This window comes from Psittacula echo (assembly GCF_963264785.1).
Source record: "Psittacula echo genome assembly, chromosome: 12".
NCBI classification, from domain to species: Eukaryota; Metazoa; Chordata; class Aves; order Psittaciformes; family Psittacidae; genus Psittacula; species Psittacula echo.
Window position 1 is genome coordinate 9,540,520 of NC_137747.1, and position 26,717 is coordinate 9,567,236.

Consider the following 26,717-nt stretch of genomic DNA (forward strand, 5'->3'; position numbering starts at 1 on the left):
TAATAGCAAAATGAAATCCATTTATTCTTTGACAGACTACTGGTAGGAAAAAGCTGCCTGGCTCTAATTCAGCTACCTCTGCTAAAGGAATTCCAGTGCTGACATCTGTCAGGGTACAATGCAGGCACCAAGCAAGCGAGCTGGATGTTCCAGAACAGGGGAAGGTGTGTGGTGGCATTGCATAAATCTGGGACTCCTCCCTTGCAGGAAGGGATCAGTTCTCACCATTCATTACTTTACAAAAGAAAAATACTACTAATCCTCTGGCCCGGAGGCAGGCAGAAGGTTTGCATATATCTGGGAACAGTGTGGGACTCTTCACTTTGCAAAGAGAAAAGCAACAGGAGGCAGGCCTGAGGTATTCAGTGGTGGTAAACAGAAGACTGGTTGAAATGCCCCATTTACCTTTTCTGTTAGAGAACAAGAAGGCACTCGTTGAACTTCAAAGGCAACGTTTTCCAGTGGAGAGAAGGAAGTACTGCATTTGACTCGGGGGATCATTGCCACAGGATATTGCTGAGGTAAATAAATCTTATATTACATTTTGATACAAAAGTAGTATTTGCAGCATTGCTGGCTAACCTAACACACCTGCTGGATGGTTGGAGAGCAGTGGATCACTAAACAGTCATTCTGGGAAGAGTTACTAAGCTAAATTCAAAATAACATTCTGGAGCAGAAGGTGAGAAGCCAAGGGGCAGTCGGGGCACGGCCAACGTCCCACTGAGGGCTCCATGGCAGGGAGAAGGGATGTTCTCTGGGGTAGGCAGCATCAGCTTCACCCGAGGAGCTGAGAGACATAGCAGAGGTAGATTTTGCATTTTCTACATTTATAGAGAACAATAGTGACCGATTTCCTGGTTGATGTTGGCCTACAATGGTTCCTCCACGCTGAGGTGTGAAGATTTGCACTAATACATAGTGGGATCGACCTCTGTGTGTTACCATCTGCAGGAACTGTGCCCAGGGAAATGAGAGCAGGAGATGATGCAGATGCTGAATGGCACCAGCAGTGGGGCTGGCACTTTCCAGTGTAACTCTTGGCAGTAGGCAGGCCGTGGGAGAAGGTATGAAAAGGGGCAAGGAGCAGGGCTTTAACTTCAGAAGGCAAGGCTGGGGAGGGAGAGAACAAAAAGGCTGATGGAATCGAATCCTAAGTGAGAGGGTGGCTGACTGCAGCCAAACCCTCAGCCTTTGTTACAGTATTAGTGTTGGGGAGGATGCTTCAAATACACTGACAGAGCGTATGTGAAGTTGGGACCAATTTTTCCTCCTGATTCCTGGATGTTATCACCCTGGGACTGAGGTAAATCACACCTCGAGACTGCCTCATGGATAAGCCAAAAGGGTTCTGACCTCACTGAACTGCTGCGGTAAAAAGCCCACACAGAAACTCCTCCTCTGCTCCTCCTCTTGCGGGGCCCTGCAGCCTGTTCTCACTGACAATACTCAATGCCCCAAGCCCCAACCCAGCTTTCCCCCCCCCAGCTTTGGTTTCCAGAACAGATGCACCATCTGTCTGCCTGTGGGAGAGGTTTCAAGGGCTCTACCCACACCCCACGTGAACAAGCTCAGCTGCGAGCGCTGCTCCATCCCCTCGAGATGTGGACAGCCAGAGGGACACGCGGGAAGCGGCGGTGCAGGGGCTGCAGTGGTCCAGAAGCAGAGGGTTTCCCCATGGGGGAAGAACATGAGCAGTGAAGAGAAATCAGTGCAACCTGACTTCGTCGTGTAAACAGTGTTCTACTTCCACCAGGGATAATCCTGGTGTATTCTGGTGCCTCCTATTTTTGTAATGGCAGGAAGAGATCCGAGTTGTGTAAACAATGGCGCTGTGCTGAGTTTAACCTAAGGGCTCCGCGGAGGAGAATGAGGTGACGGCTCTGAAGTCACCGTGTAAACGGTCTCGTTGCTTAACACTGATGTGGAGTAAGCGGCATTGGGGGGAGTAAGCTGTTAGGTGATGGGTGAGAGGTAGTGGGGAAGGTTGGCCTCTTCCCCATGGCTTCATACAGGGCGGGTATCCTGACTTCTCTGTGTGGAGGTGCTGGCTTTTGGGCCAGAACTGCAGTGTGGGACCATGAAATGGAAGCTGGACTCTTCAGAAGTTTAGCCCCTGATGAAAGAGTCTCAACTCCTTCTCAGGGACAGTCCCTTCCCCAGGAGGAACACGGCAGCTCCGGGGGCTAGGGGAAGGTCAGTGCTAAGCGCGGCTCCTGATTCACAGATTAACAATTACATCAAATAGATCCAGTCTCTGAGCTGAAATCTTTTCACTGTACAGGACTGGGACTCGCAGGGGGGTATCTCCTGTTCCAGTCTACAAGTGCTTCCTCCAGAGATCAGAAACCTCCCGTCGGAAACAGCTTTGCAAAGCTTCCACACCCCAAAGGGGAGTAAGAGTTGTGCGTTTTTAAGGCTCTCCGCTGAAGGGTGACTGAAAGATCTGTTCTCCAGTGCTGTTTCCAGCTTATTGGAATGCCTGGTGGAAACGTGGCAGCGTGGTTGTGCTCAAGCTGGAGGTGAAGACAGGGGGCAGTGAATGAAGGGGCCCAAAGTTCAGTGAGGCTCCAGGAGATTCTTGAGGTTGGTGTTGCAAAGTGGTAAGCAGTGGCTGCGTCTCCCCCTGTGAGTAGCCCATGACCAATCCCCCTGAGGACACAGGTGGATTGCAAGGAGGAAGATTTAGGGGGAGGAAGCCAAGAAGATGAGAGAAGTCCATGTTAGCAGCACAGAGAGCCTCTGAAAGGTTCGCAGGGCTCTTGGAAAGCAAAGCCTCATCCAGAGGGGGTGGCTGAGGTGAAGAGGACTGAGGCTCACCAGATGAGAGAGACAGGCTGCCAGGGAAGTCTGACAAGAAGCTGTCCACCTCTACTTTGGGTAGTTTCTCAGGCAAATATGAGGTAGATCCAAGCTGATACTTTGGAGGAGGTTGCGGTGGGGAAGAGATGGGGGAAGACGACTCCAGAGGATAGCTCACTCCCATTGGAAGAGAGTTAGGAACCAAAGAATGGGGCATCCCTGAGCTCGGCATGGTTTGGAGATGAGTGCTGTACATGCCCACGGGCAGCATGCCTGGGAAGCTCTTACCACCTATCATGTCTCTGGATGCCATGCACAGGACAGGACTCAGCTCCTCTTTCACTGCAACAGAGGAGCTACAGCTCAGGAGACCCAACATGTCAACTGGCTCCGTCTTAATCTTCAGCAGTTCCTGGGAGTGGCTTTTCTTCATGTGCCTGGTGAGATGATCCTTCCTGCCAAACCTCTGGGCACAGTACTGGCACAAGAAGTCCTTCCGCCCTGTATGCACCACCAAGTGTCTCCGCACATCCTTGCGGGTGTAGAAGCGCCTGTCACAGTGGTCACACGGATGCTTCTTCTCCTTGGCTCCACCAGAAGCCCGCCTCGAATGTGCCTTGAGGTGCTCCAGCAGGACCTGGGTGCTCTCGAAGGTCTGGAGGCACACCTTGCAGCTGAGGTCCCCACTGGCCGCTGCATGCATGGCCAGGTGCCGCCTGAAGCCCAGCTTGGTGTTGTAGTTCTTGCCACACTCAGGGCAGTGAAGAGCCTCCTTGTTGGGGTCGTGGGTCTGGAGGTGGTTCCGGAGGTGATCCTTCCGGTGAAACATCTTCTCACAGTACATGCACTGATGAGGCTTCTGAGCAGAGTGCGTGGCCATGTGCCTTTAGGGGGAAAAGCAGGAAAGTTCAGGCCAGTGTCTGATCCCCAAGAGACCACGCGCTACATCCTCAACATATTACCTTGTTCTCTACACAAATCCCAAGCTGCTGCCACTGAACACTGTGCAGAGACACAGAACGTTGCAAGGAACAGGTACAGAGCCCCCCCCCCCCGCATCACCTCCACGCACAGACACTTCAGTCACCTGCTCAGCCCCTGTTCTCACTGCTGAGGCTGTCAAAGGGGGAAGGACAAAGGAAAACTTGGGAGTTTATGACAAGAATGCTCATCTGCTGCTGAGGCAGCCTCATGTCACCAGGAGGCATCAGACTGGTGGTGCCTGTGTCCACAGCCACTGTGGGCTGATTTCACTTTGGTATCTTGCCCTCTCTGACACTGTGGTTCATCTAGTTTCAAGTTCCTCATGATCACACAGTTGAATTATTCTACGCTGTATTTCAGTACAGAAATGAGAATTCTACTCTTCATGCTAGAATAACAGCTGCCACAGAAATATTCCTGCCATTAAAGGCAAGAGCTTATGAAAGTGCTGTTCTTGCTTTTCATCTTGTTTTTAATCTGGGCACTTCACTTCTGAAAACTTCACTTTCTGCTTCAATTTCCTCCTTAGTAAAACAGAAAACAGCTTGAGCTCAGGATAAAGTATTATCTGAGGTTCTCAGGAAGGCACTTAAAGAAATGCCAACTGCAGTAACATCTGGGACTCGGCTGCTTCTCAAGGTAACCAGGGCATTCCCCCTCCTCCTCCTTCTCAGAAATTCAAGCAAAGCCCATGATGGGGGGCTTTCCCCTGCTCTGGCAGGGCAGCGCAGTTCAGAGAGGCACCCAGCAGTCACCTACCTATAGAGCTTGTACTTGGAAGCAAAGGCTTTGCCACAGTGCAGCTGCGGGCAGTTGTACGGCCTCTGCTCGCTGTGAGGAAGCGTGTGAGTTCTCAGCTTGTCCACGGTCGTGAAGGAGGCCTCTGATATTTCACACTGGCATTTTCCCTGACTTTCCGTCTCTTCACCTCTTGGTCTGGGGACTAATTTCCAGCCTGTCTCTTCCTCCTCCTGCTTTGCATCTTGAATCCAGTTGGGAACACTGGGAAAAAATGCCGTCATGGCAGGTCTAGTAGAACATGGCCATGTCCAGCAGAACTCGAGCCTGCGGGTGTCTTGCTGTGATGTTGTCCCAGTGCAGTTTCCTGTTGGATCCCTCTGTGACCAAACACCCTTAATAGCAAAACATCTCCACCTGAAATCACAGAAGGGCTGGTGATAAGACTCTGCCTCCTTCACCCCTGCACACAAACAGGGGTGAGCATTCAGCAAGCACCATAAACGTATGGAGATGTGTGTTCAGAGACACGGCAACTCCCATCCCCTGAAAGCCTTTGGCTCTTTTCTCCCTTAACCTGTTACCTGAATAAATGACGTTAAACCTTTTCTGAATTACACTTCTGCAACTATTAAGAGCCAGTGTTACCTGTTACATGCATCTCCTCCTGAAATGTTGCAGATGGGTGTCTCTTTACAGCTCTAAATACCTCACCTTCCCCCCTTGTCTTTTGTGGATTGCTTCTCATTCCCTTTTTCATATTCACGAGTCTATTCTTACTCGTTCTTTATCTTTCCTTACATGGAATTTCCTTCTAGAGCTTCTCAGAGAAACCATGGTTCTCTTGTATGGGTTTTTTTCCACCCACTCTTCTACCAGCCCGACACACTGGTGAGACCATCTCTTAGCAAGCCAATCTGACCTACCACACGTGTGTCAGCGGGGCTGGGGAAGAAAACTTGCTGTTATCAGCAACTCTGCACCTCTTTCAGGAAGGCAACAGATGCTGCTTCTCTCCAGGGTGTGATTAGTCATTCTAGTCTCACTTGTCTGCTGTGGGGAAGAGGCATTACACTTTTCTACAGTAATAAGCCATTTTTACACTCACCCATTGCTAATGGAAGCTCAAATCGTTTCCTCTTCAACAGCACCTACCCCCTGTATCCTCTGCTGATGGCGGTCTATGTTAATCTCTCTTAGCAGGCTCTTCTTGAGCTGCGTTTGCCTTGCTGGTAAAGTACTGCAGTTCTAAAGGGTCCTACCAACACCTAACCCGGTAACCTCAGAGAAGAGCTCTGCCACTGAACCTAGCTGCCAGAGAAGCTCTTAAAATAGCATCAAACCCTTGAGCTCTTTCTCACTCCATGATTGCTTCAGAAGGAGGAACTTCCTGCCTGCATAGCAGCACGAGTGCCAGTTGTGGGCAGGATGTGCAACTGCGAGGGAACAAACCGACCCTGGTAGGAACCTGCACCACTGAACGTTGTGAGGAGCTGAAACGACAATGACTGTGACTGCACCATCCCTCGCAGTGCTGGGAGGGGTTCACTCGGGACAGAAACATGGGAAAACTGGATGACTCTGAGAAAATGCATCACTATGAGGTTTGGAAATATCCACTCAGAACAGAATTGGGTACAACAATGTGGGATGGGATGGGACTCCTGCCCCTCTGGTGCAGGAGTGTTGTGGCTCAAAACAGTCTTCTTCTGTAGGTGTCTACAGCTATGAATGTCACCTGTGTACAAGATGTGTGTTGGAAGAGATAACTGTTCTCTACCTCCTGCTTCAGAGCTGCACACACGTTCCAGGAGCCTCTGCTGCCTTCACCAGGTAGTTGCTGCTTCCCCTCTGAAAGAGCCCAGCCATCTGTGCCAGCTTCAAAACTACCTGGAAGAAGACAGAGTTTGAGTTTTGCTGTCTTGAATAGTGAGATGCATAAGCCAACGCCTTCAGAGCACAAACCCAAACACAAATGAGTTCAGATATGGTAATCTCTAACTGATTATTGTAAAGTTTCATCATCTTCCCTCTAAAACTGTAAGGGTCTAGCAACAGAAAGGACCTTCTCTACCTATTTAGGATCATTTCTAAGTCTAAATGCATGTCCTAGAACACCCTGACAGCTCCAGAATTAGAAAACCAAGGTGAGGGTCTTGCACCCTATCAGTGACATACAGTAGCTGCGGAAGGTTAACAACGTAATTCACACTTGGCTGGAAATCTCTCTGCCTGAGCTGTGTAGTTACAGTTGTAAGAAAGTCGATTTGTTTTCTTAGTAACCTTTTCCCAAAGAACATTTCCAATGTGCTCCTGTTCACTGGAACTCAGTAGCCACCAGAGAGGAACAATCACCAACACTTCACCCCCAAGCGTTCAAAGAACATCTTGTACCTCAGGAGACTGCTACCAGCAAACAGTTCAATCCACCTCAATTTATCTGCATGCCCACCGGCTGCCCACTTACATGAAATGTTTCTACAGTCATCAGGGTTATGCAAATTGCAGCTACAAGAGCTTGTATAGGCTGCTGGATTGTATGTATGAGATTCCAGCCACTTGTCATTGCACAGAAAGCAATGAGGTGACTGTGCTGGTACTTGGTACAAGAAAGCTCTCAGGTTCCAAAGCAAGTCCCTGGCACTGAGTCCTGCTTTCGCAGCTTGTCCCACAGTGTGGGTCAATGATAGAGCACTTCTGCACAGCTCCTGCCCCTCGGAGTCACTCTGGTGACACAGAGCAGCATTCCTCAGCTGCAGGGAAAACCTGGTGACCCAGGCTGGAACCAGAGCAGGGAACTGCCAGGTTAAAAATAACCAGGGGGAAAACTACAAAGGAGCCTGGATGAGCTCCTGAGCAAAGCGGGAACAGCAGCAGCAGGAGGCAGGGACACAGCCTGGCAGGGATCCTGCCCAGCCCCAGCATCACAGAGCTGTGTTTTCCCTTTCCTAAAGGGATCTCCTGTGCCTGACTTGGATTTGGCTGCCCCAGCTTCTACCTGCTGCGTCCTGCAGTCCCTTTGCCAGGAGCTGCTCCAGTGCTGTCACTTTTCTTCCTGCAGGGACAGAGTCTTGGCCTGGGGACTCCTGTGTTCCCTCAGCCCTCACTCCCACTTCTGTTCCGCACGGGCCCCACTGTTCTCCAGCTGCATGACTGTGGCTGAAGGAACCCACCCAGCTGAAAAGTTACTTCTTCTTCAGTTTTTCCTCTCCTAGGCAGGTCAGTGCCCCCTCAGGTTTGTTAGGCTTATTTTAAGTTGTTAAAGCAGCAATTTGCTCAAGCAGAAGGTACCAGTTCCAAGGCAGAGAGCAGAGCCTCAGACCCTGTCCCACCTCCATCCCAGCTTCTGCAGTGATCCCAGCTGTGGGCAGCACAGACTCCCTCATTCCTTACTTACATTACACACTGGCCGGTGACCACAACACCTTCAGCCACTGCAGCAGCAGCCCTTGGAGCAGGTCTTTCAAAGCAGCATTAACAAAACCACTCACTACATTCAAGGGAATTCTGACCGAGTCCAGCCCCAACCCGTGACATAAAGGCTCTGCTTCCACACCTCGGGGTCACTTGGTGGCTTTTCTGCATCTTCTGTCATTTTCCAATATAATTTCTTTTAATTAGAAGGGAGGGAAGTGGCCACCAGACCCAGACACACAGCACCAGCCTGGCCAATCCACACCTGATGGCAAACCCACTCTCCCACCACTCTGCACTTCTTGCAATGACCCTTTCATTACAGTTTTCCTACAAGCACAAACACTGACTCACCCGTTGTTACTATTCCCTGATTTTCCCTACTAAACCCACTATTTACTCGTTGAGCTGCTTGAGACCCGGTATCAGTTTCCACCACTCGATCACTTACAGATATAGGGAAAACTGTGTTTAACGTGCGTTTACTTGTAAAGCCCCGGAGCAGCCGCGGCACCTTCTCTATCGGTGTAACCGGCCGCAGCGGCCCCGCGGGGTCACTTTCGCACCTGACGGAGCCCCGCTTTCACCCCCCGCTTCCCTGACACGACAACAGCCCCGAGCCCTTCCCGCAGCACGGGCAGAGCCGCACACACCGGCACGGCTCGGGACGTTTTATCTGTGCTACAAAAACCCGCTTTTAGCACCCGCTCAGCCCCGAAGTGGCTGCAAAGGCATCAGCACAGAGCGCGGCCGTGCCGTGTGCACCGGGAGGGGAAAGGGAGCTCCCTCTGCCTCGGTGCCCCCCCCCCCCGCCTCGTTACCATGGCGCAGCCCTGAGGGGAGGGAGGGGAGAGGCGGGCCCGGCCTACGCCCCCCGCCACCTCCTCCTCCTCCTCCTCCCAGGCCGCCCTCTCCCTGTGGGGACCCCGCCGCCGCGGGCCGGGGCCGCCGTGACGCCGCCCCCCGCACGCCCCCCCCCCGCACTCACCCCGTTCCCCCGGGCCCCGCCAGGCGCGGCTCCGGCCCAGGCCCTGGCGGCCCCATTGTGCGGGGCATTGTGGGAGTGACGTCGCTCTCCCGCTTCCGCCTCGATGGCGGCCGCGGCGCGCTAGAGGGGCCATTCCGGCGGGCCCCGGGGCATGCCGGGACGGGGCCGCCCCTCGTTGGCCTCCGCCGAGCAGCCATGGCGGCGCTGCCGGTCGCTCTCCTCATCCTGCTCTTTCTCCCGGCGGTGATGGCGGCGGCGGCGGCGGGAGGCGGCGTGGCGCCCGCATGGGACGAGGCCGGTTACCTGCTCTACTGTCCCTGCATGGGTGAGGCCCTCCCGCCGCGGCGGGCCCGGTGGATACCCCGGTGAGCCCCGCTGGAGTCCCCGCTCAGCCCTGCTCTTGCTCCTCTTGCAGGCCGGTTCGGGAACCAGGCCGAGCACTTCCTCGGAGCCCTGGCCTTCGCTCGCGCCCTCAACCGGACCCTGGCCGTGCCGCCGTGGATCGAGTACCGCCACCACCGGCCGCCCTACACTAACGTGAGCCCCGTGGGGAGTGGGCGGGGGGGGGGCGCTGCGGCGGTATCCAGGGCGGGAGGGTGGGGGGTCCCCACCACTGCCCCGTGAGTGATCGGGGCCGTGTCTCTGCAGCTGCACGTTCCCTACGCGGAGCTGTTCCGGCTGGAGCCGCTGCGCCGGTACCACCGCGTCGTGGCCCTGGAGCAGTTCATGGCAGAGCTGGCGCCCGCGCACTGGCCGCCGGGCAGGCGGGTGGCCTATTGCTTCGAGGCAGCGGCGCAGAGGAGCGTGGACAAAGCCACTTGTCCCATGAAGGTGAGCACCTCCCCGGGCCCCTGCAGCCGCTGGGCCCAAGGGAAGGGCTGCCTCATCCGAGGCATTGTTGGCTGGGGAATTGAGGCAGTACTCCCCCAAACCTGTGCTGCATTCCTTGGCCGAGCCTTCCTGCTTTGCTTTGTCAGCAGCTCTGGCTGCATAAGTAGGTTTTATCGCCTGAGGCTTGACTGTGGCTGTAAGAACAGATCTGCAGCTTATCCCCTCCTCTCTGCCTGTTTCCCATCTATGGTCCAGCTCAGCTGGTTTTAAAGCACCTTTAAAACACAAGCTCGGGAACTGTGGTGGTCTCACTTTTTTGAGCAGCTTTTGCATTAGTTCTTGGTTAAGTTTCTTTAAGCTGTTCAAGTCCTTCCTGTGGGGCTGATTCGTGACAAACTGCAGCATTCCTCCCCTTCCCTCCTGTGACAGAACAGCTCTTCAGCTTGGTGCTCTTCCAGGCTCTGCTGAACAAACACTTGTCTTCTCCTTGCAGGATGGGAACCCGTTTGGCCCTTTCTGGGATCAGTTCCAAGTGGATTTCGATAAGTCTGAGCTCTTCAAGGGAATTTCCTTCAGTCCTGCGTACAAGGACCACTGGATCCAAAGGTAGTGAGAAGGTGGAAGAGTGCTCACAGGCCACTGAGCACCTCAGGAAAACAGTTGTGCTCATCATGGCAAAAAACCTCTGTGTTTTAGGGGAGAGACTGAAGTGGTTAGTGATATGATTAAATATCTTCATGTTTTTTCCAGTACATGGCATGCTCGTCCTGTGGGCAGTGCTCTCAGTAAGTTTAGGTGGAATTGCTCTGGGCTGGGGTGAAAACATAAGCTCAGCACTACGAGCTGTGTGAGAGTCTTTGCTTGTCAAAGATAAAGCCTGAGGTAAACTGTAGTACCTGTTTCCTTCAGTGGTATGTTCAGATGGCAGAACAGTTCAAATGGATCTAAATTTGGAGCAGGAGGTGCTACGTGTTCCAGGGGTTCACAGTTCCTGTCCAGCCATGACAGTAGTTGTGCTAGGGATGCAGGCAGGGTTATGTCATGGTTTGGGTTTTTTTCCTTAGGTTTCCCCCCTCTGAGCACCCTGTACTTGCCCTGCCTGGAGCTCCAGCTCAGTTCCCAGTCTTAGAGGAGCACCGGCCACTCCACAAGTACATGGTGTGGTCCGATGAGATGGCGAAGAAAGGAGACTCCTACATTCAGTCCCTGCTGCTCCGGCCCTACGTGGGAATTCACCTGAGGATCGGCTCGGACTGGGTACGGATCCTGTGCTGCTGTGACCACTGGGAACGCCCTGTGGGAATTGCTGCTTGAGGAGGATGTGCTCTGGGAGCCACAGCCTGAGCCTCGCTGCATTAATGCTCTGTGCATTAGCAAAGCCATTGGGATTCCTCCTTCCAGTGGGCTGTAGTGCTGCTGGTGGAGCTGGGGATGCAGCTTTCTCACATTTGCCATTCAAACGTGGTGTTTTCTCCTCTTCCCACAGAAAAACGCTTGCAATATGCTGAAGGATGGGACAGCCGGGCCACACTTCATGGCTTCCCCACAGTGTGTGGGCTATGACCGGAGCACTGCAGCACCTCTCACCATGGACATGTGCCTGCCTGACCTCACGGAGATCAAGCGTGCCCTCAAGCTCTGGGTGAAGAAGACAGAAGCTAAATCTGTTTATATTGCTACTGATTCAGAGCCCTACACAAGAGAAATAGAGCAGTTCTTCCAGGGAAAGGTGAGTCTGAACCCCCACAGCTGGAGGGCTTTAATAAACCCACCCTTGGATCCTGGCCCGTCACTGCTGTGGGCAGCAGGCAGGGGGTTGTGTGATGTGGTATTCCCAGGCACATACTGACATCTCAGAGTGAATTTTGTTCATAGCAATTAAAATCAGATTGTGAAACTTCCCTTCTTAAAGGTTGAAGAGCATTGTCCTGCATGTAGGAAATTTCTTCTTGTAAAAGACTTTGGTTAAATAAACCAAAGTAATTTTCAGAAATGTTTTGACATTTATCCATTCATAAATGAATTCTAGGTCAACTTAAGAGAGAATCCATTCTGTTGTATCTTCCCATTACTAATATTATGGCAAGGTGTTTTGGTTGTAATCATAGCTGACTGGAGTCCACTCTGTTCCTCCTTTCTCTGCAGGTCAAGGTTGTGAGCTTGCAGCCAGAGGTGCCTCAGGTTGATTTGTACATTCTTGGCCAGTCCGATCATTTCATTGGGAACTGCGTCTCCTCCTTTACAGCTTTTGTGAAAAGGGAGCGAGATGTGCATGGAAAACCCTCCTCGTTCTTTGGCATGGATCACCCACCGAGGTTACGGGATGAGTTCTGACTGGAATTGGAACGGGCTTCGTGGTTCTCGGGGTGCTGAGTTCGGTGCCTTGCCTGGATGCTGCAGGTGCTCTCCTGCGTGCAGGCCATGCTGCAGGGCTGCTGCACCCTCTGCTCCTCCTCACAGTTGCTTCCAGACTGTTCTGTCTGACTTCTCCTGGATTTCCAGTGTGAGGTCAGACAGAAAAGGGATTTTAAATCACATAGTTTGTAGGAAACTATCAATTTGATGTAGTTTTTATGATGTAGTTATAGAGCAATCTGTCCTTGCTCTTCAGGGCTCACCAGCACTCAGGTTGCTGCTGCTTCAGTATTTTATTCCGTTAATTTTTCCTGGAGATGTTGTGAAGCTCCTCTCCAAAAGGGACCAGAACTTCTTTTTAACTGCAGAGTATTGCCAGGCACATCCCAGTCCCTGGAAAGTGGGCACAGGACAAAGCTTAGGACTGGAGATGAGCTCTGGGTTTTACCAAGGACTGCGGTGGCCTCACTAGCCCCGTGTCACTGCAGTGCCTCTGTTTCCATTCCCCTGTCAAAGGGGACTTCACACCCATGCGTGCTGGTGCTGGGTGCACCTCTCTGCAGTCAGAGCAGGGTGTTTTGACATGATAGCTGTTCAGCCCACCTCTGTACTGAACTGGGGAGAAGGTGTTGGCAGAGACCTGGGTGGGAGAGCTTCCATAGCCAGCTGAGTGTTAGAGCTACAAGCCCCATGGGACCTCTGTAGCTGTTGTCAGGTGGAAATCCATGCTCAGAGTGAAGCTGGTTTTGAGCTGAGACTTGTAGTGTAGCTGTAGCGGGGTTGGTGAAGGTTGTATCTTGGTCTGTGGTAATGGTTTCTGTGGTCTTGGTTTTGTACTTTGTGAAGTAGCCCCCCGACACAGAGCCCTGTCTTGGAGGGCTGTGGGCAGTGTTCACTGATGGTGAACCCCTTGGTTTGGCCTGGTTATGTGTCAGTGTTGGTAGCACCCATGACCCCAATGTGGTGAGACTCAGCCAACACCTTTGGTGCGCCTGTAGCTTTATTTTCGGTCCAGAGGCTGAGCACAGACATTGCTGTTCCTTTCTAAATGCTGCTGAGGTGAGTCTGTGGTGCCGGTGCTCCTGTGCACTCACAGGGCTGCCACTGGGGGTGACCCTCGGTGTCCTTTGGGTATGGAGTTGTTTCCTCCTTGGGAATGGTTCCTGGGCTTTGCAGGGATCTGAAGGCACGAGGGGGCTGAACGAGGAGGTGTCGGAGGCAGCAGAGGCTCTTTTCACTTTGTCCTCTGTGCCGGCTCCTGGGAATGGTGGGATTCGGTGGGTTTGGGCACTGGGTGTTCAGTCCCTGCTGCTCCTTGGGGCTTCTCTCAGCTCGGTCATCTTGGTTGGTGCTTTCAGGGCTGCTTTGCCTCCTCACAGAGCCAGGGCCACCCTTCCATGTGCTGGGGGGGAAACCAAGGTTCCAAGGGAAAATATTTAGGGTTTTTTAGGTAAAAAAAAAAAAAAAAAAAAAAAGGGTATTTTTTGTACCAATAAAGCCTTGATTTTGTATTCACTGCTGTGCCCCGCACTTCCTCCATCCGCCAGGCTGGTGCCGAGGGTGATGTCAGTCCCTTTGTCCCGGTCCCTTTGTCCCGGCTCCATCCGGGCCCGGCGGGAGGCGGCGCCCGCGGCCGGTCGCTAGGGAAGGGGCGGCGTGGGGGCGGCCGCACCTGTTGACAAGGAAGTGCGTCAGAGCCGGGGGCGGGGCCGCGCCGCCGCTTCCGGCGCGGCGGGAGGAGGCGGCCGAGCGGCTCCATGGTGACGGCGCAGGTGAGTCCGGCCCGGCCCGTGTCGGGGAGCGGCGGGGCCCGCCCCGAGCAGCCGCCGTGTCCCGCTGTGACGCGGCTGTGACAGCCCCGCGCACCTGCTGCCGAGCGGCCGCCGCCGTGCGCTCGGCCTCGCCCGCGCGGGAGGCGGCGGGGCCTGCCCGTTGCTGGGCTGCCTGGGGCGAGGCCGCGGGCGGGTGGTCCCCGTTCCCTGCGCCCCGCCTGGGCTTGGCCCGCGATCCCCGACCCTCGGGTTGTGTGTCCGGGTGCCGTCGGGTCCTGCCCTGCTCTGCCCGCTGTGGCGGCGGTGGGCGATGCTCGGGTGAACCGGTAACCGGGCACGGACTCGGGGATCCAGTACCGCCCCCGCAGCCCCCCGGGGCAGGGCACACCCGTGGGTGCCGCACCGAGGTGACCGCGGGCACTGAGTGAAATCAGGGCTGCTCCAGCAGCAGCAGCCGGGGGTCTGGGGTGTGCTGGGCAGGGAGGGGAGAGGAGAACAGCAGCGGAAGAGGCGGCTGCTGGGGAAGGAGTAAGACACAAGCGGTGAAGCTAGGACATCGTGAACCCCAAATATGTGCAAGGTTTAAACTGCAAGAAGGCAACAGAGCTGTTGAAGTGGTACCTAGGGATGTGCAGGGATGGGAGGGGAGGGTTTAGGCACCGCACTGTGGAAATCTGCCAGGGATCTTTCCAGGAGGTTGAGTGAGGGGTGGCTGGGGTGAGTGCAGTGTGCCTGGGGCATGGCCAGTTCACCCAGACTTGACACAGTTACCCCTGCTTACCTCCGGGTGTGGCAGGGTTTGGTGTTCCAGGCACAACCTTGTGACTTGTGCTTTGATTTCTGTTCATCCTCTCTTGGTCATCTGGAGCACGTCTTCAGATGCATTCATCTCAGGCTTGACTTTGACTCATAGGGACCTGGTCCAGGTTGCTTTAGGCTGGAGTAATGTCCTGAGCAAAGTCCTCTCCCCATAGCAGAGGAGCAGATGGCCCAGGGGCCATCCCAACTCCACTGCCTGTTCCTGTCTGGCTGTGCCAGGCAGCTCCAACCTTGGAGTTTCTGGGGAATGCAAACACCACCGACTAATTGAGTTCATTTTCCAGTTACCCAGTTGGGTGAGTCTGAGAAGAAACAGCATTTGTTTCTTCCAGGAGACTTCTGAGTGGTAGCTACAATAATTGGAGGTGGTTCCTCATGGCTTGTTCTGAAACCAGCCAAAATCAGGGAAGATAAGTTCTTTGTGACTATAAAAAGATACTTACAAGTGCAATGGAGAAAGGAGTTAGAGGATTAGCAAGCTCATGTTGATGAGTTCTAATACCCAGAAGAACAGCAAATTCACAGTGTAAGTTTTATTCCCTGTACTCCTGTCCAAAACCAGTCTGGGTGAGGACTAGCTTGATTCTGATCATTTAGGGTTGGTCACAGTAGATTATGAAAGTGGTGCTGTTCATCAAAACTGTAGTTTGGATATTAATAACATAAAATAAATCAAGGCTCTGCTTTGCAGAATTGATGCCTAATTGAGTATTTGCCAATGCAGATAAATGAAGCAGGGTTGTTACAGGATCTTGTCCTATAAAATTGTCTCTTGTGCACCTGAGCTTCAGGAATATCTCCAGTAGATACGGAAGGAGAAATGTGTGTTTGTATGTTCAGCTGCTTGTGCTGAGTAGAGGGGGAGCTGCTCTTTGTGATTCTGTAAGACTTGTTCCTGTTCCACGTGTCCTTCCTGTGCTGGTGTTCTGGAATATGTATTCCTTGTGGGCCAGACAGCACAGTCACCCTTATTTGGGACTGGAAATTGGGGAGCAAATGTTTGTGTTCCATAGCAATCCAAAATTCCAGTAGTGGTTTGAATTCACTGGGCAGGTTGTGAAGTGCTGCTTCTAGAAGATTGTCCCATTTGGGCAGTTCAGTGCATGTGCCTCATCTTCCTCCTGATAGCTACTATGCTATTCCTGGGAATAGTGAGGAGCCAGGCGCTTCTGCTCACAAACCAGGGAAATTCCAAAGGCCCCAGTGAGGTTTCTGGACAATTCTGAAGTGTGTTTATGTGTTTTTCTCACATTGGTTTTTGTAGTACAGGCTGGCAGTCAGATCTTGGGCCAGAAATGTTACATTTCCTTTCCTAGTGCTCCAGCTCTGCTCCGGGAGTTCTCTGCTCTCTTCCTGGAGAAGCTCCTGAGATGTGCAATTACTGAGGAAAGAACAAGTAGACAAAATCTACGGGCAGTAGAATAGTGAGAATGTCCTGAGGAGGCCGGAGCTGATGCTTGCCTGGGGGTTTCAGGGTGTATTGGTCTCACATTTACTTCCACTTGTTAGAAGCATCTCGGAGCTCTCCCTGAAAGATAATTTTGAAAGGAATTAGAAATCCCGCGGCATTCCAGAAGCTGTGCCACTTGGATCTTCCTTGTAGTCGCTTTAGCAGGAACAGTCTTTGTGTTCTCTTGTAAATGGCAGCTGCTTGTGCTAATGGCTGGGGGAGGCAACAGCGTGTTTCTCCCTCTGTACAGAGAGTCAGGAGGGACTCAGATCTGTGAGCTGGGTTTATGCAACCTGAATTTAGATGGATGCTGAATCCTGTATACCTGATCCAGCGGGAACACTGGAGTAGGACCCTGGGGTGTTTCAGTAGGTGCTTGGACAGAGCTGGCTTTGGTGGGAAACCCTGGTAAAAGTATATTGCCAGAGGCAAAAATAACAGCAGAGATCTGTGAGGGGGGTTGTGCTTGAAATATCCAAAGCAGCCTTGGTTGTCTTGACTTCCTCTGTAACAATAGGAGCACAAGGAGGACTGAGAAGGACACTCATGCTCCATTGCAGGATCCTTTCACAGAGGGCAGCCCCATCCCTGAAAGAGGAATGTGAGCTCCAAGGCCTGAGGCTTTACAGAATTCTTATGAGAAGTGATATGAAAGGAGCTTAAACTCACCTTCAGAAGCCTGAGAAGGGCAAATCCTGGCAGGTGTCTGCCTCAAGATCCTCTGGTTACTTGAGCATTAGATGAGGCATAATGTAGATGACTCCACCTTCATAGCTTTTCCTCCTGCTCCCTGCTGAACACAGGCGGGAATGCTGCTCCCTGCTGAACACAGGCGGGAATGCTGCTGCCTGGAATAAGTGTCCAGGCGCTGCTGGAGAAAAAAATACAAATGAAAGGTCAGCATTGACTGGGAAGTTTGGAATTGGAACAGGCAGATGAGGAGTTCTGGGGCTGCAGGTGCACTGAGGGCAGCCATCCAGCGTTGGGGCACAGGGCCACAGTGATATCAGTGTCTCTGTTACAACTCTTTTCACTCGATTCTGCACAGAAAGGAAAGGTGCCGTCAGTTTTCCCAAGTGTGGAAGTGCAGAATATCCAGGGAATGTGATGCCTGGAAGTGGACAAACTATTTAATGGTTTTATCTTGGATCCTCACAGCTGCTGCATTAAAGATGTGCTATTCTGTAAGCAGCTCCTAGAAAGCAACTTTAAAGTGTAATGCACAAGAGGAAAAAGCATTTGAATGGCATCCCAGGAGCCACTGTCAGTTAAGAAAACCCAGGATGAGTTTAAACCTCCTGGGGCAGGATGGTCCCGGTGACACATCACACGTGAGGGGATTGTAGTATGAATGTCTCAAAATACGGGAAGGTTTTGTCAGTACCTGGGAGGTGTAAGAATTGGCAACTCCTCTGGAGTTTTGGCAGGTAGGTGAAGCAATGAAAGCACCTGACTGATCCCCTTCCAAGAGCCTGAGCAGTATGGACAGAGCAAGCCTGTACTAGATATTCAAAACAGCAGATTTAAACCAAGAAGCCTGACTGCAAAGCAAATGAACAGCAACGTATTATAGTATTTTTATAAGTAATAAATACGTTATTTTGAGAAATCATTTAAAAAGCATTATGACTATTTTTAAGGGTAACGGAAAGGATCTCTACCAACTGTGAAGGTGTGATTTGATGATTTTTTGCAGCAGAGCTTGTAGGAATGATGCCATTGGCTGGACAGGCTGTGGTAGAACAATTCTGTCTCAGTTCAGGGCTCGTTACAGTTTCCATGTTGTACATTGATTTTATTGTTCAAAATCCCTTCACAACCTAAGCATGCAAAATGCTGCTCAAATAGATGAGTTGAATCTTTTCCTTTGTGGAAAAATCAAAACTGCCCTCATGTATTCCCGCTTTGTTCCAGGTTTCTGGCCTGGGATCTTCTGCCAGTCAGGTCCCACCAGGCACAGCCCTGCTGCCATGTCGAAGCTGAAGAGCTCCGAGTCCGTGAGGGTGGTGGTGCGATGCCGGCCGATGAACAGCAAGGAGAAGACAGCCTCATATGAAAGAGTTGTTAACGTGGACGTCAAGCTAGGGCAGGTCTCGGTGAAGAATCCACGGGGAACAGCTCATGAACTGCCTAAAACCTTCACCTTCGATGCTGTATATGACTGGAATTCCAAACAGGTCGAGCTCTATGATGAGACCTTCAGACCTCTGGTGGACTCTGTCCTGCAAGGGTTTAATGGGACAATCTTTGCCTATGGGCAGACTGGGACAGGGAAAACGTACACGATGGAAGGGGTGCGGGGTGATCCTGAAAAAAGAGGGGTCATCCCCAACTCCTTCGATCACATCTTCACCCACATCTCTAGATCCCAAAATCAGCAATACCTAGTGAGAGCGTCTTACCTGGAGATCTACCAGGAAGAAATCAGAGACTTGTTATCAAAGGATCAGTCCAAGCGGCTGGAGTTAAAGGAGAGGCCAGACACGGGTGTGTACGTCAAGGACCTGTCCTCCTTTGTTACGAAAAGTGTCAAAGAGATCGAGCATGTGATGAACGTGGGGAACCAGAACCGCTCCGTGGGAGCCACCAACATGAACGAGCACAGCTCCCGCTCTCATGCCATTTTCGTCATCACCATCGAGTGCAGCGAGCTGGGACTTGATGGGGAGAACCACATCCGGGTGGGGAAGCTCAACCTGGTTGACCTCGCGGGCAGCGAGCGGCAAGCAAAGACCGGAGCCCAAGGGGAAAGGTTGAAGGAAGCTACCAAAATCAATCTCTCTCTCTCAGCTTTGGGCAATGTTATCTCTGCCCTAGTAGATGGCAAAAGCACACACATTCCGTACCGGGACTCGAAGCTGACGAGATTGCTTCAAGACTCCTTAGGTGGCAATGCCAAAACGGTGATGGTGGCCAATATAGGCCCTGCCTCTTACAATGTCGAGGAGACTCTGACGACACTGAGGTATGCCAATCGTGCCAAGAACATCAAGAACAAGCCACGAGTGAATGAGGATCCCAAGGATGCTCTGCTGCGAGAGTTCCAGGAAGAGATTGCTCGACTCAAGGCACAGTTGGAAAAACGGTCTATTGGCAAAAGAAAGAGGAGGGAGAGGAGGAGAGAAGGTGGGGAAGAGGAGGAGGACACCGAAGAGGGTGAAGATGAAGGTGATGACAAAGATGACTATTGGAGGGAGCAACAGGAAAAGCTGGAGATTGAGAAGAAAGCCATAGTTGAGGATCACAGCTTGGTGGCAGAGGAAAAGATGAAGCTGCTGAAAGAGAAGGAGAAGAAAATGGAGGACCTGAGGCGAGAGAAGGAAGCCACAGAAATGCTGAGTGCTAAAATCAAGGTGGAGTTCTCCCTTGTCACGCTTACTGAAAGCCATTTGTTTAGGCTGTGGGGAGGATGGAAGGTTTCCCAATTTGAAAAGATATTTCCTAAGTTTCCAGGGTAGAGATTTGTGTCTGGGTTGGAAGGTTTTAAAACAAACTATTTCTAGCCCGAAATTGAAAATTCCACCATTAATTACACATTTCCATATTCATGAGTCATTTCAATTGTTCTTCTGTGCTGATCTTGTAGGATCTTAAGCAGTCAGCAGGGTGGAATGAGATGATGCGCCTTTTCACAAGCTGTAGCATAAAAAATGCTTCAGTGTCACAGATCAGTAACAAGATCTTCACAGGAGAGCACAGGGTTTGGTTTTCCAGCCTTTGCTTTGCCACACGTTGCAGCAGTGCTCCATTCTGAGCAGTTACAGATTCCTTAATCCCCTAGTTTGATGGGAATTTTAAGCAATAGCGGTTGTTATAGCAGCTGCCTCGAAAGAGAACGTTAAAGGAGGGAGCTGCCCTGAGGAGCGGGTTACATTCTGTGGTCATGGAGAGCAGCCTCTGACCTTGGTTCTCCCTTTCAGGCCATGGAAAGCAAGCTTCTGGTGGGAGGGAAAAACATCGTGGATCACACAAACGAACAGCAGAAAATCCTGGAACAGAAACGACAGGAAATTGCAGAGCAGGTACGAGGAAGACCATTGGTTGTTTTGTATCAAAAGCCTTGGGCAGAGTTCCTCTAAGACGTTGTGTCAGGAGAAATGGTAAGAACATTTTCCCAGGGTGAACCCTAAAATCGATTCAATGGCAATAGTTTATCTCAAAGAAGGGGGAAGGCCTCGTGCCCTGTTTGTCATTGTATGAAAAGAAGATTTGTAATAGTTTCCTTCAAGTGCAATGACCAGTACAAATGGATAAAAATGAGAAAAGAATCTAAACATTATGTTTGATTCCTTTCATTGAAGCTTGAGCATTTATTCACCTGATTTTAGTAGCAAAATAAGGACAAAGGAGAGTTAATGCTTCTGGTATTTCTAAGGCAAGAGACAGGAAGAATCAGAAGCTAAAGCAAGAGCCCTGGAACCCAGGAAAGTAAAACCCAGTTTATTGCAGTGGTTTAGTGCTGGTTTCATGTGTGCCCCCCAGAGGTGACAGTGTGATTGTGGTGTTTAATGTCATGTGTCATGTTCTTAAGAAACGTCGGGAGCGAGAAATCCAGCAGCAGATGGAAAGCCGGGACGAGGAAACACTGGAGCTGAAGGAGACCTATAGTTCTCTTCAGCAAGAGGTGGACATAAAGACCAAAAAGCTCAAAAAGGTAAAAGAAAATGATTCCCTGGGTCAGGAATAAAGTCAGCTGGTGTGTGAAGGTGAAAGGAATGTTAACAAGTGATGACTTTGGCTGTTGTTGTCCATTGCAGTTGTTTTCCAAGCTGCAAGCTGTGAAGGCAGAGATCCATGATCTCCAAGAAGAGCACATCAAGGAGCGCCAGGAACTGGAACAGACCCAGAATGAACTTACCAGGGAACTGAAGCTTAAGTAAGTCCCTCATTGCCTGCTGTAACCTGTAACAGAGGTGGTTTCTTTGGGTGGGGAGTGGAGGGACTGTATTGCACGTGTTTGTGGAACAAGATTTAAATGAGAGAAACCTAAACCATTCCTCCTTTTCCAGGGCTGTATTAAGTCAGGGGGAGAGGAACAGTGGAGAAACTCATGTGCTAATCATGTTTCTTGTGCTCTACTTGTTTGTATGGCTGCATGCAGGCACCTCATTATTGAAAATTTTATTCCCTTGGAAGAAAAGAACAAGATCATGAACAGATCATTCTTTGATGAAGAGGAAGACCAGTGGAAACTGCATCCCATAACCCGGCTGGAGTGAGTGCACTTCTGGTCTTGCCTTGGGATGGAATTATAGGCCATAGAAAACCCTCTATCCATCAAGAACAAGGTACCCCAGTGGAGGGATCAAATTGGGGATTTAAAATGGCCCTCTAAACTTCCTAGCAGTGAATTCCCATCACATTTCTTTCCTGGTTTAGGCAGGAAAGCTCTCAAAAATAATCATAATTATTATGATGAGAGCTGTGGCTACATCCTGCCTCTCTACACAGCAAGTTCTCTACAGCAAATATAGAAAGCTGGGTGCAGCTGAGTGCACCTGCAGCCTGTGTAGTAAAAATACATAGAAATCCGCCCCTGGCATCAGATGACACAGGATGAGTACCTGACCTTGTTCTCTCTGTAGCGCTGTGCCTGCAAGTGCAGCCCAGGTTGTTTCTGCTCTCGAAACTAATTTCTGTGTGGAATTTGTAGATGTTTGAGCTCATAATCTCCAAGAGGAGCCTTTGGCTTTGGTGTATAATAGACTGAATATCTGGTTTTCTCTAGTAACCAGCAGATGATGAAAAGACCAGTATCTGCTGTAGGATACAAAAGGCCACTGAGCCAATATGCCAGAACATCCATGATGATTCGTCCTGAGGCACGGTACAGGGTAAGCCCAGATGTGGTCACAAAGTTCACGTGTTCACCTTCCTCATCAGGAGAATGGGAATGTCAGAGGATCGTTAGTTTTTATATGGGATGTGTATTTGTACAGTGTTGAAGTACTTCAGGGTAAGCTTCTGGAGGGAAAAGAAACAATTGGTCTGAAAACATGCAGACTTTGTGCTTTCACTGTCTCAGGCAGAGAACATCGTGTTGCTGGAACTGGACATGCCCAACCGAACAACGAGAGACTACGAGGGGCCAGCCATCGCTCCCAAAGTTCAGGCAGCTCTAGAAGCAGCTCTGCAGGATGAGGATGAGATACAGGTGGATGCTTCAACCTTTGAGAGCACTTCCAATAAAAAATCAAAACCCAGGTGAGTTGGACTCTCACAAGCAGGCTGACAGGAGCAGAACACAGGTACGGTTGCTGTTTGTCAGCACTGCCCATCAGTGAAGTGAAGGCTCAGGTGTAGAGCAGAGAAAGGGATGCAGGACAGAAGAGAAAGCTGAGGCTGATTAGAGAATAAATCCAGTAAAAAAGCAAATCAGCTTTTGGAAGACTTTTTTGACAAGTGACAGGTGACATTGTTGGGGCTTTTTGCTTATGTTTTCATTTTGATTTCTTCAGGCCTAAAACTGGAAGGAGATCGGGGGGACCCTCGTCAGCGGGGCCCCACAGTTCTCAGCTGTACCCACAGTCCCGGGGGCTGGTTCCCAAGTAAAACCAGCAGTTCCTCTCCAGGGCACGAACTGCCTTTGCCTTCTGAGAGCAGAGACAAGTACAGACTGCAGAGAACTCCCAGGCAGCCTCCAGCCCCCTCCCCTGGAGATGTCCTCTGCTGCTAAACTGACTTGTGCCAGTCCAGGGGCACTGAGCCCTGCAGGAAGATCTGTGCTTGCAATTCGGCTTTTGGCCTCTGTGGGAAACAGACTTTAGTTAGGAAATCAGAACTGCATGAGGTACGTTAAAGTGTATTAGAAGCAATGGGAAGCATGTGGATCACCTCACAGCATCACCATCTCTCCTCCTGCACTCGCCCTCTTGCTGCACTGGGCTTTTTTGCTGTTGGGCAATAAGAAGAGTTGAAAGTCATCTTAACAAGCACCAGAGCTCCGTAGTGAGAACCAAAGGAGGCTAAAAAGCAGAGGATCTGTTCAAATTTGACGAGGTGCTTAGTTTTTCCATTTTCCTGCTTGAAAGACTGGCATCAGCATTTGGGGTTAAGCAGCAGGTCTGGCCAGGGGGGTTGGCAGCGCTCAGCCTATGCTCACCACCAGATGGCTGTGCTTCCCTTAGAGCTGTACGACAAAAAAGGGGTCTTGAAAGCAACTTTGTGCTCTCTAGAAGGGAAGCAGTAGAAACTGAAGTCCCTTCCTTGTTTACAGACATAAGTAAGAGCTCCTCTAAACTGACCTCCTGCAGACCTCACCCCTACCAACAGGAACCACCTTGTCAGAGAACACATCTGCATACCAGTGCCAGCTTTGCAGCTCTTCCTCTCTCTTGCCTCCATCCATACCCCTGGCATTTGAAACCTGTGTCCATATGAAGTCTCTAAGCTGTGGGGTGGCAAACAGCCATTTTCTCACGTCTCCCACATGAAATATCTCTTCGTGGGAAATGTAGCATTGGCTCAGAGCTGGCTTCCAGCAGGCTCTTGGAGCTGACTCTGCTCTTCCCAGTGAGCTGGGCAGAGCACTGAGATGTGGAGCTGCCTTTGAGCGCACTCTCCTTGTAAGTACAGTCCCTTCTCTTGTGCCCAAGGAGGTTCAGCGTTCGGTACCTCTTGTGCCTCACCTATTCCATGTTAGCAGCTTTGCCTTTGCACCTCCCAGCCCATGCAGAGCCCACCGGGAGCAAAAGCACAAGTCTGGGTATTGGAATCTGGTACCAATTCCAGGGGTTTTACTTTGGAAACAAGGGAGGGAGAACTCCTGCTTTTGATGGTCTCTTTGCAAAGCTGCCCTATGAGTAAAGCAGGCTCCTGTGGTGCTGCAGGCTCGTGTGGCAGAGTCGAGGGAGATGCAGCTGCCACACTAAGGAGAGTTAAGGTGTCCCTGTCTAGTGTCTCACAGCTCATGTGTAAGTTTTAGTTCACTGTATATTGCGACTTGGGATGTTGCTTTTTCTGGTTGCTGTTGGCTGTCATTCTACAAACGCATTTACCCATTTCCTCTCCCTGACTGATGACTTCCTCCAGACTGACACGTGCGAGTGTACGAGGACTTGCCTGGTTTTAGACATGCTCTGAGGTGTGGGCTCTGTCTCGGGTGCTGGGTGTCTGCTGAGCCACTTCACCCAGGCTGCAGAGCCTCAGGGGCAGAAGGACCGAACACTTGGCACAGCTCACCTCGCATCCTGCGGGCATGGTGCCTCGGTGAGCTGCCCCCGTGTAACACTGCTTGGATTTGTGGAGTGCTTTTCTGGACCTCAAGATTAATATGTATATTAGTTTTGATGGAAGAAAGAGGAGTTTGCTTGTAATTGTGACAGCAGGCATCTGACAAATGTCTTTCAACATGGAAACCTGACATAATCTTCCTTTTTTATAAAGCACTGTTTAGGTACAGGGCCTTTTATTTGGCTCTTGTTGCATAATGTAATGTCACCTTCTTTTCCCTCTCCCCCCTCTTTCTCTCCAGCACATCCTTGTCTGTGCTTGGACATTTTAAAAGATGATTGTATGGTGTAAGTGCTCAGAGGATGAAACAAAAGGGTCCAAAACCTGAAATAGCAACAAAATACATAACCACGTACGTGTACATACCTGTGTACATGTATGTTTTATGTGACTCATGGATACCCAGGCAAATCTGTGCCTGCACATGCGCACACACTTCCTCAGTTGCTGCTTTTCCGTGGGGAATTCCATATTCAACTCACATGCTGGAAACTCCGCTTGTGGCAGGGCCGGGTCAGTGGAAATGGCAGTGCAAACCCCACTGGTCTGTTGTAGTGTTTAGCTGGTTGGTACATCAGACAGGCTCTGCTTTTAATTCTGTAGAAATTCATTAGCAAGGATGGGAAAAGAATAAACCTGGATATTTAGTCACTGTATTTAAACTGAGGCTGGGGCTGGAGGTTTGGTTAGTGTGTTCATAGGCAGATCCTCACATGAGCTTTTACTCTCACTCTGATGGGCTCGCCCTCAACCTTCTCTGTGTGGGTGCCCTCAGTGGCACTGACACCAAAATAGAGACATTGTCTTAAGCTGTAGGGAACATGCTGAGCTCTGGGTTGAAGTTTTTAGGAAGCATTCCTGAGCATTTGCCCCGCTCCGGGTGTTATCTGAACCATCTGGGCTTCCTGCAGCTTAACGGCCAAAGGCAGGAAATCAGCTGCCTCCTGGAAGGGGCCCTCGGACACTCTGTGCCCTCCATTTCTTCATAGGAATGTTTCACATCCTCCTCTTTGCTCTGATCTGTAGAATGGGATCTTTTTTAAACAGCACCATGGAGGAGTCAGCCTGTAGCTCTGGGCACAGGCACATCACGGTCAGGCATAGGAATTAAAGCACTTTCTTGAAGTCCTTTATGTAGCTCTAAAGCCTTTTTAAAACATTTGCATGCTGCTCGAACCCCCTAAACCACACACGTCCGTCCAGCAGCTTGGGCTGGCAGATCAGAGCTGTGCTCAGTGGGGTTTTAGGTGTCAGTCTGCCTTTGCTGAGCACTGAGTGCTGCAGGGTTTCAGTGAGACACCTGCAAACCTGGATCCGTCCTCTCCTCTATGTAATGGCTCAGAGCGACTCCTGTGGCTGTTTCTGCTGTGTTCAAGCACAGATTGGAACAGATAACCTGCAAACCGTGTGATTGATGTGGAAATAGAACTGCAATGAGAAAATGGGTCCTGCCTGTGCTGTGCCTGTGGTCCAGGTACCATCTCCAGCCCCTCTCAGCCTGAAGCAGGAGCCGCAGGCAGTGTCCATGTGAGAACTCCCAGCTCCTTGGAGATCTGCCCATCTCCACCTCCTTTAGGTGATCTGTAGACAACCTGTCAATAGTTCTGTCCATAGTTTTACAGCTTGTATTTATTTGTATCATCTCTTTTGTCTAGGAATGTAAAGTGAGCCTAAGATACAACGTGTAATAAAAGTCAATGAGATTTATCGCATCTATCAAAACGCAGCAGTTGTTCATTCTTAGTTTGTGAGCAATGGCAGAGCTCAGTGACTTACAGTCACTTCGGGATCTGACTTCATGGTTTACAAAGCCTGTGGTATTTTGCTTCAAAAAAGTAAATATTTGGGCAATCTGTATTATTATTAATGGCGCTGAAGGAACTCCCAGCAACCGGCGTCCTTTACCCCGGCAAGGCCGGCTCCGTGTGGAGAAGCAGCTGCAGGGCACAACCGGGGTCCTGAAAGGCGACCGGGGCCGACCCTGTCTCCCTCATCTACGCTCCTCGCGGCGGCAGGAGGCTGTTTGCGGGACAACCCCCGCTTTAACCGGAGCCCGCTCCGCGGGCCCGGGCGGTGCCGCTCCCTCTGCCACAGCCCAGGATATGGGGCCCCGGGGCTGTGAGGGGAGGCCGCGGCCGGTCCCAGCATGCCGCTCGGTGCGCGCGGCGCCCGCCGGGAGCTGTAGTCCGCAGGGAGACACAAAGCATGGGCTCTCGGAACCGCGGACTACAGCTCCCAGCAATCCTTGCGGTTTGTTTTCCTTCAAACGAGGCCCAGGCCCCTCCGCGCGCCTCGCGCTCCCGGCCCCTCCCCTTTCGGTCGCGGCGCGCGG

At 51.2% G+C, this 26,717-nt stretch overlaps 3 protein-coding genes across 12 annotated transcripts; 2 read left to right on the plus strand and 1 right to left on the minus strand.

Moving 5' to 3' along the window:
- Nucleotides 1–9,046, minus strand: PLAGL2 (PLAG1 like zinc finger 2). Of its 5 annotated transcripts, none has more exons than XM_080627891.1 (4): nucleotides 8,927–9,046; nucleotides 6,305–6,414; nucleotides 4,546–4,941; nucleotides 1–3,686 (listed from the first exon to the last, which is right to left on the minus strand). In XM_080627891.1, exons 3-4 carry the CDS (start codon nucleotides 4,806–4,808, stop codon nucleotides 2,471–2,473), a joined length of 1,479 nt encoding a protein of 492 aa, XP_080484017.1. In that variant the 5' UTR covers nucleotides 4,809–4,941; nucleotides 6,305–6,414; nucleotides 8,927–9,046; the 3' UTR covers nucleotides 1–2,470. The 5 variants fall into 5 exon arrangements, with proteins under 5 accessions (XP_080484017.1, XP_080484019.1, XP_080484020.1 ...); XM_080627893.1 differs by having other exon boundaries at nucleotides 6,305–6,410; nucleotides 8,927–8,987; XM_080627894.1 differs by lacking the exon at nucleotides 8,927–9,046 and adding an exon at nucleotides 7,523–7,613.
- POFUT1 (protein O-fucosyltransferase 1) lies at nucleotides 8,987–18,176 on the plus strand. Its single transcript, XM_080627897.1, has 8 exons — nucleotides 8,987–9,251; nucleotides 9,342–9,463; nucleotides 9,575–9,757; nucleotides 10,251–10,363; nucleotides 10,822–11,014; nucleotides 11,244–11,486; nucleotides 11,903–12,157; nucleotides 18,068–18,176. Exons 1-7 carry the CDS (start codon nucleotides 9,122–9,124, stop codon nucleotides 12,089–12,091), a joined length of 1,173 nt encoding a protein of 390 aa, XP_080484023.1. The 5' UTR covers nucleotides 8,987–9,121; the 3' UTR covers nucleotides 12,092–12,157; nucleotides 18,068–18,176.
- On the plus strand, nucleotides 12,062–24,746 carry KIF3B (kinesin family member 3B). Of its 6 annotated transcripts, none has more exons than XM_080627890.1 (9): nucleotides 12,062–12,157; nucleotides 18,068–19,506; nucleotides 20,074–20,175; nucleotides 20,685–20,807; nucleotides 20,911–21,029; nucleotides 21,255–21,368; nucleotides 21,882–21,987; nucleotides 22,179–22,357; nucleotides 22,612–24,746. In XM_080627890.1, exons 2-9 carry the CDS (start codon nucleotides 18,124–18,126, stop codon nucleotides 22,703–22,705), a joined length of 2,220 nt encoding a protein of 739 aa, XP_080484016.1. In that variant the 5' UTR covers nucleotides 12,062–12,157; nucleotides 18,068–18,123; the 3' UTR covers nucleotides 22,706–24,746. The 6 variants fall into 6 exon arrangements, 3 of the variants coding, with proteins under 3 accessions (XP_080484016.1, XP_080484015.1, XP_080484014.1); XM_080627889.1 differs by lacking the exon at nucleotides 12,062–12,157 and adding an exon at nucleotides 13,759–13,884; XM_080627888.1 differs by lacking the exon at nucleotides 12,062–12,157 and adding an exon at nucleotides 15,272–17,580.
- Nucleotides 24,747–26,717: the final 1,971 nt, after the last annotated feature.